Here is a 14,546-nt window from a genome sequence, read left to right on the forward strand (position 1 = left end):
AGCTACCTGTCAATCTCTTCAAGGACATCAGCAACTGCTATCAAAGGTTTTCGCACATGTTGATGCAAATTTTGTTGTAGTAGTGGTAAGCACAGATTCCACTGGGTTGTGCAAACAACCTGAATCACATAAGGATCTCCCAGCTGAACCGCATGTTGCAAGGTTAAATCAAGATTTTTAATCAATTTCAGCTGAGCCTACACAAAAGAAAAATTGCTTAGCATATACTGCATTTAATGAATACATCTTCTTACATACTCCTCTAAATTCTAAATTTAGGCTCCTACTTTTGATGCTCTAAATTATAACCAAGTCCACTGACTATAGAAATCTAAAAAAAATCCTTCCCAGTGTGACAATTTGTCAGGAATAACCCAAATTTTTCAGAAATAATAAGATTGCCTTTAATATGCAATAATACATCTTCCATAAATGTAAAATATGAAAAATTATAGTATTGCCTTTGCATGTTTCAATGCTACCATCTTTACTCTTAGAAATTAATATATTATGAATCTTCATTATCAGACTGAAGACTTAAGAAAGGAATATATGACTATTGTTTATTTCTCTGTTTTATTCTTGCCAGCCCAACTTCCTGCTTTCTTCTTGGAAGACCAATCAGAAAGAATATAATGCTTAAAGCAATTTCTGATCAGTGTAATGGAATTAAGACACACAAGTCCAGTGCAATTTGCATATTTCACAAACTAAGCCTTTTATTTTTCTCTCAAATCTAAAGAACATACCTCAACAACTCCTTTGGTATAAGTCACTATTTTAGGGCCAAATTTTTGAATTTCATATTCACATTCCAGGCATTCTACTTCAATAAGTTTCCCTTGTTCCTATGAAGGATTGATACAAAATGCTGATTTTAATAATTAAAAAGGAATATGATTCAGACTAAAACAATGCAATGATGCTAATACTGCATTGTAATACCTTTTTGAAAATCCAACTGTACTAGCTAATTAATTGAAACACTAAAAGAGGGATTAGAATTTGTTATAGCATAGTGTTATTAAGATGGTATATTATTGGAATAAACAAGAGATAGTTGAGACAGTAATGAATAATCTTAATGGGTTGTGCAACTTGTAAGTGAAAGTCACTTTAACACCCACTACTTCTAATGGAGATGAGAAGGTTGGTATAAAAGCACGCCTTCTCTACTGCTGCCACTGAAGGGTTACTTGCTGTTACTGTCTATAAAAATATTGAAACTAAATCCTAATGAACCCTTGATCTAGAGAATTTAAACACATTCTAGGTGAATGCAATTTAAACACGTTCTAGGTGAATGCTATGTAACTGTGTACAACCTCAGACTTGTTGGAATTTTTCAGAAAAAAAAAAAAAAAGTGAGGGGCCTGAGGCAGACATCTGGAATGAAAAATTGCAGTTAGGATAAGTAAAATCTACATTACAAGTAACTCACAATAGGATCATTACAACAGAAATATGGACTGGTATGTTTGGCAGTATTTGCCATTACAATTTCATTACATACACTTGAATATTTCAGGTAAGTAAGGACTTACATGGGCATCACAACACTATTGGGCACTTCTACATACTATTTTTTTTTTTTCCTGAAAAACTTACTTTTTATCTGAATACAGGGGTGAACAGTTCTGCTTATCAACCAAGAAGGAAGTGAAAAAATTGCAGAGCTAGGTGGACATAAGAATCAAAAAAGGATATACACATTGAAAGACCAGTTATTACAGAGACCACACAAAATTTCCATCTAGGAATGCATCTAGTAATAATGATATTAATCAGTATATAAGCAATGCAGAGAAGAAGACAGAAGAACCCAGAACCATCAGCATTATTTTTAAAGTAGAATCATTGTCAAAAAAAAATCATTTCTAATTAATACTTACAGTAATGCCAGCTTTCTTCAATTCAAGTATACAATCATGTGTAAGCTTAATGCAGTTTACTTTCACAGAAAAACGAGCCAATTCCAGGATCAAAGGAATTCTTCAAAAACAGAAAAACATCACTTCAGAGAATCACACACTCCTCTTTAATGAAATCAGAAAAACATTATATGAAACTAATTTTGTGCAATATATCTGAAACTCTTGAAGATATCTGAATATTAGAAGATGTGATTTTACCAGTAATGCTCGCAGTCAGTAAGGAAAAAGATTGAAGTTGGTTGGATGAAAAATACAAAAATTCAGCTGTTTATGGAAAATAAATAGTATAATTCTAATGTAAAAAATTGTTTCTGAATAACATCACACAATGAAGGATTAAACGCATGCAGCACAAAGATGGTGAAATAGGAAATGGGTTAAATTGCAAGTAATTCTGCAAACATAATGCAGTCAACTGGCACACATCTTGAAACAGTCAAATACAATGGTCAATTCCTTAAAAAAATAGGAACACACTATTCTCATGGTAGGACACTTCTGAATATTTTGGATCTCAGTAAATAACCAAATGAGTCCCAATGTCTGCACTAGAGGTAATAAGAAAACTGAGTAGAGTCAGAAAAGATTGAACTTCATTTGCAAAAATGTAGTATTACTTCCATATTTAACAGCTGTGATCTAACTACTAGAATAGAGTTTGGTTTTGTCTGCATTTAAAATAACACTGAAGAATTAGGAACGATTCAAAGAAAAGCTAAAAAATGCATTAAAAACTATTGTGAGATCATAAAAAAAATCTCTTCAAGATTTTGTCACACTTTGCTGGAAGCAGCATCAGCTTCAGCATCAATTTTCAGGGACAAGTAAACTCACTTCATACTGGCAACAGATGCTGGAGGTACATCATACTGTTTCAGAAGTTCATATAGAGAATACAGAGTTGCGGTGGCATCACTTGGAAATTCATTTGTGTCCCACTGCCTGCAATATGTTACGAATTGATCACTTTTTATCACAGGAAATATTTCAATTTTTTAATTCAATAATAACTCTCCTAACTTCAGAGCAGATGGATTTTAGTCCAATATATTAGTGGATTATCTAGACTACAAACTATTACAAAAATAAAATAAAATAAAATAAAATAAAATAAAATAATAAAATAAAATAAAATAAAATAAAATAAAATAAAATAAAATAAAATAAAATAAAATAAAATAAAATAAAATAAAATAAAATACAACAAAACTCACTTCAGTATACCAAGTAAGGTTCTCGGAGAACCAGATACAAAGCAGAAAGAGCAAAATATTCCAGAATAAGAATATTTGAGGCAGTACATTTTATTTGAAAGGCAAAGAAATATGGAGTGCAAAACTCCTTTCCCTTAATGTCAATATAAATTATTCCACGATGAAAAGAATTAGTACGTTAAAAAGTGGAACTGTTGAGACACTGAAAATCATGTGGAATTCTGTTACAGTCTAATTTTCAAAATTGCTTTCATGTAAAATTTAAAGTTTTAGAAAATACCATGCTTCCCATCCTTGTGATTCATCCATTATATTTCAGATGTGATTCCTCTTCTCTATCTTTACTTTCTTATATATGACTTATGTACCAAGCCCCAATCTGCTAGATACAAAAACGTCTTTCACTCTCTTGTAAATTCTTTCACTTGAGACTGTCAGTACAACACACTATTCTACACATTCCCCAAGAATTCTCTCACCTTTTAGTTTCGGCAGTTTCATGGACAGGACTGAGCTTCACTGCTCAAAACTATTTCCATTAGAGAAACTAATCTTTGTAGTATGGTCTTCTACTGGCATATGAGATATCAGAACCCGACTCTACTTCTGTAATATCTAGTATCAAAATCCAAGTGAAAGGATACAGTTTAGTACTCACGATTTTATCATTTGCATTTTATAAATCACTGACAAATGGATGGAATTTTGTATTTCCTTCTCTATCTGGGAAATATCCATTAGTTTGTGGTATACCTATAAAATAATAATTTCATTATTAATCCACTAAATAAGCCAGTGAAGGACAGACACTCAACAGGGCTAAAATAAATCATGTATGTTGATTGTAGGCTTTAAGGGCAATGGAATTTAATGGACATTAAGGGCAATGAAATTACTATGGTAATCTATGTTGTTTTGCATACATACCACTTAGTAAAGCTGTATTAATTTTCATATGCTGAGAATCATAAGTATTAGCAGAAATCTAAATCTGGAACTATTATCTGAGTTAGATTTCTAATTAATCAATTTTTTAGAACATTCTGATAACACTCATTCTGAAATCATCTCATCCAGATAAGGGAAATTAGACATTCAAATTTAACTGCAACTATAAATTAAATATAACAAAAATATTACAAAGAAATTACAAGGTACTGTAGTTACTTCAATTTATCTGTAGAGTCACATATTAGACAAATAACATCATTTCTTTTGACTCTCTGACACTGACTGTCCACAGCAATCAATAATGATTACTTAAGTTGTAATGGAACACTGCATTTTGTAGGACTTGATTACTCTGTCATTAAAGCATCCAATAGTGTAGGTCATACTTCTGTAGCTCTGCTGATAAACACAGCCCAAGGAAACTTTTAGAACTACTTTATTCTTTTAAGACCAATGTTAAGTAGTTTTGTTCAAAATTGCCTCTAAAAAAAAAATACATGTACAAAAATAATTTGGATCCCTTGCCTAAATGTCATTGCTTCACTGATTTCATACCTCTGAAAGGTCATTAAGGTTCTCTTAATTCAAATGCTAAAGAACATATAACATAAACATAATCTTTTGAAATGCAGTGAAAACGCGTAAGTAAGACAAGTAAGAGTGTAGCAGGGAACATAGAAGGAATGCTTAAGAACATGACTGCATGCAACTCCAAAAGTTTTATTTGCCTATTTCTGCTTTTGTCACATCTATCTTCACCCTCTTATTTCCCAAATGAAGGTCATGCAAAAAAATGTGAACTAATATCATATACTTTAATTCCCAGAACTCTATAGGGTTCACATTGGGTCATTTAGGTATATTTCAGCATAAGAATAGTCAACAAAACCTAAATAGAGCCTAGATTATTTTTTCCCAGTGGCATAAAACAGGTAAAGTTACACCCTTTACACCATCTGTGATAATAGCAGTTATTCCCACACAGATTTTTTAGGGGTAGCAAAAGTTTTCCCTATAATATTATGGTGTACTGAAATAACATGGGGCACTAAGGAGCTGTTTAGCTTGGAGTATGAAAAATACAAACAATAAAAATATCTGCTTATTTGGTGTATCATTTGTTAGTTCACAATATTTAAGTACAGGAAATAAAATACTTAAATAAAACAAGGATGTTAATAAATGTAGAGAAAGCTCCTGTCTTACTGGGAATTTTAAATATTTTACAGCATTACCATTAAAGAAAATATTTGAGAGTATTTATCTGGAGCATTTTCCTTAATAAAGACTGCTGCAGTCGATGAAAACTCTTTTGCTTCTTTCAGTTTTGAAGCATCGAGGAGGCACTCAAGTAAATTTCTGCAGATTAAATAAATATTTATATTAAAACATTTATCAATGTTTTTGAAACAATTCTTATTCATATTTTTTCAAGAGACTCTTTATATTCAAGGTACCACTCTTAAATGCAGTACAATCAATTAATGCTATAAAGCATTGACTCAGCAAAGAGAACTTCTAACTTTTATGCATTTGTTTCTTCCAGAAAATACACAGCTCTTAATATCCATTTATTACAGATCACAAAAATAATCTTGGAACAGGAGATTTTTCTGAACACTCTGCACAACAGGACACCTGGAATTAAAATGATCAATGATTTAACACTTCATGAAGAAAAGAAAAAAAAAGGTGAGCTGCATTCTGTGGTTCTCCATTAACTACTGGAAAGGCTAGTATTTCAAAGTCATCTAGTAAAAGAGAACCCATACATGCTGGAAACTTCAATGTTTTTCAATCCTTCAACTGTTTTCACTGAAAAAGAGCCTGTGGCTTCATAAAATAAATAATAAAAATACCATAGAAATAATAGTAAATGATTCCATAAAAATATAAAAATACAAATATAAGAAAAAATAAAGGTTACCATTAGTTTCATACCACAAATTCATTGTGCACTTGCTAATTCTCATCAATACCTCAGCAAGATTATGTTTGTTATTAAAAAACTGTATTGTATTCTATATAACCTTTAGTGTATAACATGAAATGTTTTGATTTTTTATTTCCCTCCAGTTTCAACTTAGAAAGAAAACACAAAAAAGGCTGTACAGCAATAAACTATCAAGTCCATAGACCAAAGAAATAGAAAAGTTCACAAAGAGAAAGTTAAAAACTGTGGTAGAGATGTATCAAGAACTGGAAATGGTCTGTAGAATAGCAGACCCAAATACCTCTAAAGAAAGGTTGTCTGATCTTGAAAAATTATATAGACGCTCTTTATTTTGCACATAAAACCGGTTCTCTCAGTTATTTGTAAAGGCATCTCAGTGTTTATGATCCAGCTTTACTCAGAGAATCCAAGACAATGATGTAACAATTCATCATTGTTAATTGATATTGTTACATCATTAGTAATAATGGGTAATAATGTGAATTGTTATCAGAGTACCAATAGCGCACAGTTTTTGGAATGTTTGTTGGTTTTTTTTTGTTTGGTTGTTTGTTTGAAACACTTCCATTTATATCTTGTTTAGAGACAAAAAACAACCTGATTCTTTGTTCAGTTCTAGAGCCAAAAAACATCAATGGCAAATTAATTTAATATCAGAATCAGGCATTATATAAATATCAATTTCTAACTTTCTGTTTTCCTTATAGTCTGTAAACTAGAAGACTTAGGCTGACACTCTGCCTGCTTTGCTTCAGTCTTCACCAAAAAAAACTCTCATGCCTCAGTACTCTCAGTTTCTGCTCAACCAACATTATTTTTTTTTAATTTATTTTTATGAGGGTTTTGCATATAATTTGCCATTTCTTTTGTTGAAATTGAAACCAAAGACTCAATAGTATGACTAAGCTTCTAATATTGCTTTTCGTTAGTGATCAGAGACTTAATGAATTTCTTAGCCAACATGTGCTGCTCAGTCCATAAATATCTGCTCTTATCTGCAAAAACTTCAAATTATCTAACAGATAGCTCTTGTTCTTAAAATGTGTATCTCAGTAAAATCTGAATTGCAATCAGAATGCAAATCAGATGCTATCAGTTCAGAGAGGCTGAGGGGAGACCACATCGCTCTATGCAACTACCTCAAAGGAGAGTGTCGGTCTTATTTCTCAGATGACAAGTGACAAGACGTGAGGAAACAGCTTCAAGTTGCACCAGGGGAGGTTTAGATTTGGTATTGGGAAGCACCTCTTCATGGAGAGGGTGCTTAGGAATTGAAGTGGACTACCAAGGGAAGTAGTAGATTCCCCATCCCTGGAGGCATTTGAGAGAGATGTGGACATGGCAGTTAGCGACACAGTTCAGTGATGAAACTCAGTACGTTGGGTTGACAGTTGGACTTGATCATGAGGGTCTTTTCCAACCTGAATGATTCCAGGATTCTGTAAGTGTGTGGTATATACACTGTTCCATACACAAAGGGAAGTCAGATTGAGACCACTCACAGCTCAAACAAAAAAAGAAAGAACTTTCCAACAGATAGTGATAATTATTTATAACGTACCTTTCTGTAATTCTGGAAAAAAATATTTGAACGTGATGTATCAAAAAGTAGCAATTTCTTCAGTCTCTTAAAAATAACAGCTATAGCAGAAAGTAACAACATACTATTTAAAAACCCTGTGATTCTATCTGTCTTTTAAAATGACATTTAATCAAATTGTATTTTTCACTGTCTTCTACAAGCCATAAGGACTTTTCAGTCATGCTTAGTAAGACTGTCCTTGAAGTGAAACTACCTTTGATTGTCCTTGAAACTACCATGTACTTCTTCAGCCACAAACTGTCTTCAGTGAAAACCAATTGCTAAAGATTCTGATTAGAGCTAATTATTTAATTCAGTGTAAATTACACTATACTCACATCTTAACACTACAAATGCAGAAAAAGCTAGGTATTTCCTGAATAGGACAGAAATCAGCTAACAAATTTCAGTTATGACATAGGTGTAAACGAGTCAGTAACACATTTTTATCCAACCCTGGATTACTAATCTCCTCCCTAAAAATTATTAGACTTCTAATTTTATTTATTTTTTTTTTTTTGCATAAAGCTTAAAGATATTCTCTGAATTCACCCTGTTGGGAGGTTTAGTTCTCAAAAATGCACTAATTACCAGAAAGAAAACCTGCCAGTTTAAAACTTAGCAGCCTTGTTTATGCAAGTTTCTCTTTCACATAACTTTTTGACTTCTGTTTGTCATAAAACTGGTTAAAAAAAGGACCTATTTCATTTATACTTTGAAACATTAGGCCAAGCAGTTTATTCAAATTAGTACGAGTAGCCTTTAATTTAATATTGAAGAAAACTACATATAAAACTAATTAGGAAGAAAAAGGCTTGATCTGAACTAGTTACATTAGTAAGAATCATACAGAACCAGATAGTACTTAAAACATGTGACTAACAACATGAAAAAAAAAACACACAACAACACAAAAACATCACTACTGGTGATGATTCATCTCTGTTTTCTTGATGTTGCACTTCCAATATATTTATTCTGCTCACTGAACTTATTTTTCTCAAAGTTTCATTTCAACGTACAGCTACAGACTACCAAGAGAAAATACAGTAAGAAAGATAACTAAGATAAGGATATATATAAAATCTTCAGAATGAAGAAGTAAATTAGAAGATACACTCTCACAGCCTTACCAGGCTGTTTCTGTCTCATCAGGTATCAGAGGATAGAAGAGGACAGAAGATATTTGATTATCTATTTAAACATTATGTTTCCTTACCTGAAGAAAAAGGTTCTTAAAGAAAACTGGAGTTTGTATTTCTCCTCACTTCAAAGGACTACACATAAGCAATGTGTTGAACACTATATCTGAAATGACTGTGACAGTTCAGATAGGACTTGGGGTCTGACTGCATCTGCTACTAACATTTTAACCTCAAAGTCAATATTAAAAGGAAGAATTATGTGTATATTTATATATTGTTAAAAAGTTATGAATTATGACTCCCCAGAGTGGTGAAGCATTGGAATGGGCTGCCCAGGGAAGTGGTGGAGTTCCCTGCCCCTAGAGGTATTTAAAAGATGTGTGGATGTGGCACTAAGGGACATATTATAGTGATGGAACTCAGTAGGCTGGGCTGACAGTTGGATTGATGATTTCAAAGGTCTTTTCCAACCTAAATGATTCTATAATAAAATAAACATTATTAAAAACTACCTCAGGTGGCAGCCACATGCACAAAAGGACTACAGAATACCCATATGGAAATTAAAATTAAACTTACATCATGAGTTCTGCTCTCCATTCACCGTCTGGCTCATCAGTTTGGTTTAATGCTTTAACAATTTGAGACAGGCTGGGAACAAGGTAACAGCGGAATCCAGGCTTAAGATAGGGTCTCACAAATTGCCAATAAAGAACTGAGGCATTATATATCAAAAAATAGTATCTAAAAAAAAAAAAAGAGAGAGAAGAATCAAGAATGGAGGATGTACTTAGATTAACTTGAAACTACAGAGTAAGAATTTTAAGACACTCCTAGGAAATAAAAATTTGAACTTTTCCTACTGAAGTTCCTGAATTAACCTTGACTCAGAACTTTGAGCACACCTACAGCATAGGAAGAGTAAGGTAACTCTTAAGACTACACTTTACCCAGTAATTAACTACTTAAAATAAGCTAAAATGCTGCTCTCCTCCTCCAGAGGATAAATATAAAAGAGGAAGAAAAGCCCTGAGATACCTACCAGGTCTAAACAGTCTGTTTCATCCTGTTTATTTAATACTATTTACAGTATTCTATACTGTCACAGCATGCACAGTAGTTAAAGAAATAAAGTAAGAAAACGGAAGGGAAATCCATCAAGAAAAAAAAAAAAAGACTATCTAGTGGAAAACTGAGACAAACACCTATGAAAACCTAATTCACTAACATCTCCTGAGATTTAAAGAGTAAATACTATCAGGAGGTCCTACCTTTGATCATGTGTTGCAAAATCTATTGCTTTCATAAAAAACAGCACAAATTTTTCAAATGCTTCCTAAAATAGAGCAAACATGATTTAGGAAATGTGTACATAGCCTTTATAAATTACCAATACATTATTTTCATATTTCAATATGTTCATGTCTCATCATGTTTATTTTCAGACCATTCCCAAATAAAACATGTTGTCATAATAACGTGTTGCCATACACCAGAACAACTGAAAAACAGTAGCATTGCCTGTTACCATGCTTGCCAGATTTCAAAATTTCAGACAATTTTTTCTTTAATTTCTGCCAAAGTTTAATCATTAGGACTGAAATTGTCCAAAGCTGTAAAGTTGGGTCCTTTTAAATTTTTCAGCAAAGAAAGCTCAGAAATTTCCAAGATGAAAGCTAGGAAAAAAATATTGGTTTGTTACATTAAAAAAATGTAGGTATCATTTTCTTCGGAAAAGTTCCAACACGCCATACTCGTAATCATTTGTCAACTGAATGCTGTCAGGCATGTTCTTTTAATCGTCAATGCTGCTGAAAAGCAGCTTTTCAGGGAAAACAAACAAACAGAAACACAAAAATCAGGGGGCCTGGTGGATACCAGCTTGAACATAAGCCAGTAACTTATGTATGTGAATTTGCAGCAAAGGAGGTGAGCATTATCCTGGACTGCATAAGGACAAGTGTCACCAGCAGACTGAGGGAGGTGACCCTTCCCCTCTGTTTTGCAGTGGTGAGACCACACCTGGAGAGCTGGGTCCAGCTGTGGGCTTCCACAGGACAAGAGAGACATGGACATACTGGAAAGAGTCCAGGGAAGCACCACAAATAGGGTCAATAAAGGTCTAGAGCATCTCACCTATAAGGAAAGACTAAGAGAGCTGGGACTGCTAAGCGTGGAGAAAAGAAGTCTCAGAGGATCTTATCAGTGCATACAAATTACTGAAGGGAGGGTGCAAAAAAGATGGATCCAGGCTTTTTCAGTAGTGTCCAGCAACAGGACAGGAGGCAATGGGCACAAACTGAAATACAGGAGGTTTCCTCCGAACGCAAGACAACACTTTTCTATTGTGAGTGTGACTGAGCACTAGCAGAGGTTGCCCAGAAGCTGTAGAGTCACGATCTCTGTGAGATATTCAAAAGTTGTCTGGACTTGGTCCTGGAAAACCACCTCTGGGTGGCCCTGCTTGGAGTAGATGACCTCCACAGGTCCCCTCCAGCCTTTACCATTCCATACTTTCTTTGAAACAGCAGTCAAATCCAGTAAGCTGCAAATCCATTTTCAATTTATATATGTGTTCAATTATGTTTTACATTTTATGTATAACATTCCTCTAAGCTTCCACATAGAGTGAGCTTGCTTCCACATGGACTGAGCAAGACTTTCCCAAGAACTGCAAAAAGCTATGCTGAACAGCTTTCTGCCGACCTAAGAGGTCCTCTCAGTGGTTTTTATCTTGTAGCCATTCAGCACCAAAGTGATCAGGCTAGGACAGGGAAAAAGCGAAGAAAGTAAAGATAAGGAACCTAAAGAGCTGGATAACAGGATGGGATACTTGTAAAATGAAATGTATATTGAGAGCACAAATGATGACAGAAAGGAATACAGGGTTTAGAGAAGACTAGAACTAACTGAAGAGACTGTGGCTGAGAAACAGATAGGAGAAAAAGCATATAATGAAAAGCAAAGGTACAAGAGGAATAGAAATCTGGTGAAGAAGAATAAAATTGGGAGAAACTAGAATTTGGTCACATAAGGAAGGGATTTTTGAAAATCTGTGAGAAAGACACAGTGGAAGCAGAAAAGCAGGAGTGGAACTGGGTGGGCAAGAAGGGGATGCTGGCAAAGGGCTCTGTATAGTGTGACAAAACATAATAAAACTCTAGGAGAGATGAGACTGATTTACTGGATTCTGGGATTGGTGTTAAAAGGTTACTGAGCAATGAGTGGGAACTGCCCAGATAAAGGGAAAAACAGGATCAAGAGCCTGAGAGGTGACAGATGTGAAAGTAGAATAGTCACAACTGGTGCATAAGAATGTAAGAGTCCTAGTTGACTAACAAGGTTTTCCCAGGATGTAAACCAAAAGTAAGGACAATTTTATCTGGTTTCTAAACGAAAGATGATTACTAGTGGTAGACCATGTGTAGTTGTGCCGCTCACTGTTGCATAAATGACCTAGGAACACAGCAGTGAACAATCCTCACAACTTACAAAAAGTGTACCTTAAAAGCACATAAGAACACATGTCACAAGGGAGCCACAGCTGGGATTGCACATGCATGAATGGTTCTGAACTTCTATCAAATTGACAAGAGCAAAGAAGAAAACAGCAAAATTTGGCTGACATTTATAGAACATCACAGACCAGTTTGATTAATTTAGAAAGATAACACATGCTCTGAGAAGGCAAAGAAAGCATGGATACCATGTTAGGGAAAAGTTTCTAGCTTGAAGGGTAATTCAAAAACATTATTAAAATAAACTATGGGACGACTATCCATCAGAGAGATTTGTGAACACAAATTACACAAATGCTTAACACCTGCTAAAGCTATTTCAGTTCAGAGCTTAGGTTAGAAATTGTCAAAGCTAAGTGATGACAGTATGAGGAATAGTGAAATACTCAAGACAGAAAATAGGTCCAACTCCATCTGAAATTCAGAAGGAGGTAAGACCTGCTCATCACGTACAGAGTATAACCAAATACTAACACAAAGGAGCTTTTAGAAGCAGAAGTATACTACTGAGTTGCTACCAGAAAGTTTCATCTCTCATTTCAAAAAGCCACATCCAAAGCATTACATTGAAAGGCAACTGAAGAGAGGAATGAACTGGACGACCTCTCTGAGGTACCTTTAGTGTATTTTTGAATGAAACATTTTGCAACTGTTTTTCTGCTTACAACTAAATTTGGTCTGAAAATATCATAATGATTTAATAGTGAAAAAGTTAAATTTGAAATTATTGACCTTCTGAAAAACCTTCCAAGTGTTCATGTTTTTTCCCGAACATATTTGATATATTAGTTCAATTCAGCGGATAGCTTTGTTTACTCCCAAACACGTTAATGTACTTCTATTCGATTTTTCCCAGAGTTCTGATGACTGACCTTTGTATGTTTTAAATGACTGAAAGTTTTGCATTAAAAGCAATACATAAAAACCTAGAATGAATACTCTTAAGATGTAACTTAATATAATACAACCTTCATCATTTCTCACCAAATTATCTGTAGAGAGTGGAGTGTGCAACTGTCCTTGGCACAAATATGCTCTACCAATAAACTGGTTTACAGGAAATCTTCCTTTAAAATACATCTGTAGACAGTCACTGCTAATTTGCAGGTATCCCAGCTAAGAGAAAAAAAAAAGCATTTTATTTTTTTTTTAAATGAATGCTTATTCTAACTGTGTAGCACATAACAGCATTATCATTATGAAAACAATATATCATAAAATTGCATTCCACTAGGCCATTAAGTTTTCTTAAAATTTAAAGGTAGAAATTTTGTCATTCCAAACACTTAAAAAATGTTTCCTTTATTTAATACAGCTCCTGAATCACTTAGTTATAGAACCCCTTACAGTATACAAAAAAGTATAATTTTTTAGCAGCCATTAATAGAATTAAGATAAATGCAAAGTTTCTTGTACGATTAAAAAAAAAAAAAAGTATGTATATTAGCCTGCAGGATTTTGCATGGATGTCAGCACTGCACCTCTATTTGCAGACAACAGAAAACACTTGGGTGGCTTGCTGCTTGGAAAAAAATAAGTTACTTTATTAGAAACTATGTCTGCTTCAATTCCAATCACTTATACCCATGGATTGAGAATTATAAAATACTTCAAAATTAAGAACCTCTACCATATGTTATGGAAGTCAGCTCCAAAAGCGACAGTTTTTCATAATTAGAATGCAATTCTTCTTTTGGTCCACTAGGGACGCTTCATAAACAGTTTATATTGTTGACAACAAGGGAAAAAAAAAAAGACATGGAAAACTATTTCATATTACAATGGTATGCTTTATATATTTTGGACTAATTATAAACTTTATAAACCACAGGTTACAGATTATAAAAAAGTGATGATTCAGGGAAGAGGCTGAGTTTTTAACAAGGAATGCATGCTAAAACAATTGCTCTGCAAAAAAAAGGAAAGGAAAGTAATATTTAAGTAATAACTTTAACACAGGTAAACTAACTAAATTACAAACCTGAAATGCCTGTTCAGCACACAGAACGTATAAGTCTGTGCTGAAGTTATCTGATGAGTCAAGTGCAGATCTTCCTTGACAGGCTGATTTGATCAACTCATAAGCATCCTTCAAAGCCTGAACATCTAAAGTAATAGATAATTTATGATTCAAGATGGACCAATAGACATGTAATTGCATTATTCAGATCAACTGTGTAACACCATCTTCCTCCTTTAAAGAAAGAAATTACCACAGAATCAAAAATGGATGGGTTGGTGGGGACCC

General features: G+C 33.8%; 1 protein-coding gene across 11 annotated transcripts in view; it reads right to left on the reverse strand.

Annotated features, from left to right (window-relative positions):
- Positions 1-14,546, reverse strand: part of CFAP46 (cilia and flagella associated protein 46) — a 77,992-nt gene that overhangs the window by 61,100 nt on the left and 2,346 nt on the right. For 9 of the 11 annotated variants that reach the window (XR_011810200.1, XR_011810201.1, XR_011810203.1 and 6 more), the window contains exons 2-11: positions 14,280-14,492; positions 13,283-13,414; positions 10,052-10,116; positions 9,360-9,524; positions 5,335-5,458; positions 3,807-3,901; positions 2,769-2,876; positions 1,893-1,992; positions 750-848; positions 7-197 (exon numbers count right to left, since the gene is read on the reverse strand). Coding sequence is in view for 7 of the 11 variants with exons in the window: in XM_072039965.1 (XP_071896066.1) it covers positions 7-197; positions 750-848; positions 1,893-1,992; positions 2,769-2,876; positions 3,807-3,901; positions 5,335-5,458; positions 9,360-9,524; positions 10,052-10,116; positions 13,283-13,414; positions 14,280-14,459 (1,259 nt within the window). In the remaining 4 variants the exon portion in view is untranslated. The remainder of the gene's footprint in view (positions 1-6; positions 198-749; positions 849-1,892; positions 1,993-2,768; positions 2,877-3,806; positions 3,902-5,334; positions 5,459-9,359; positions 9,525-10,051; positions 10,117-13,282; positions 13,415-14,279; positions 14,493-14,546) is intronic. The other 2 variants (XM_072039964.1, XM_072039967.1) reach the window with 2 other exon arrangements.

This window comes from Anas platyrhynchos, chromosome 6, assembly GCF_047663525.1.
Source record: "Anas platyrhynchos isolate ZD024472 breed Pekin duck chromosome 6, IASCAAS_PekinDuck_T2T, whole genome shotgun sequence".
Lineage (NCBI taxonomy): Eukaryota > Metazoa > Chordata > Aves > Anseriformes > Anatidae > Anas > Anas platyrhynchos.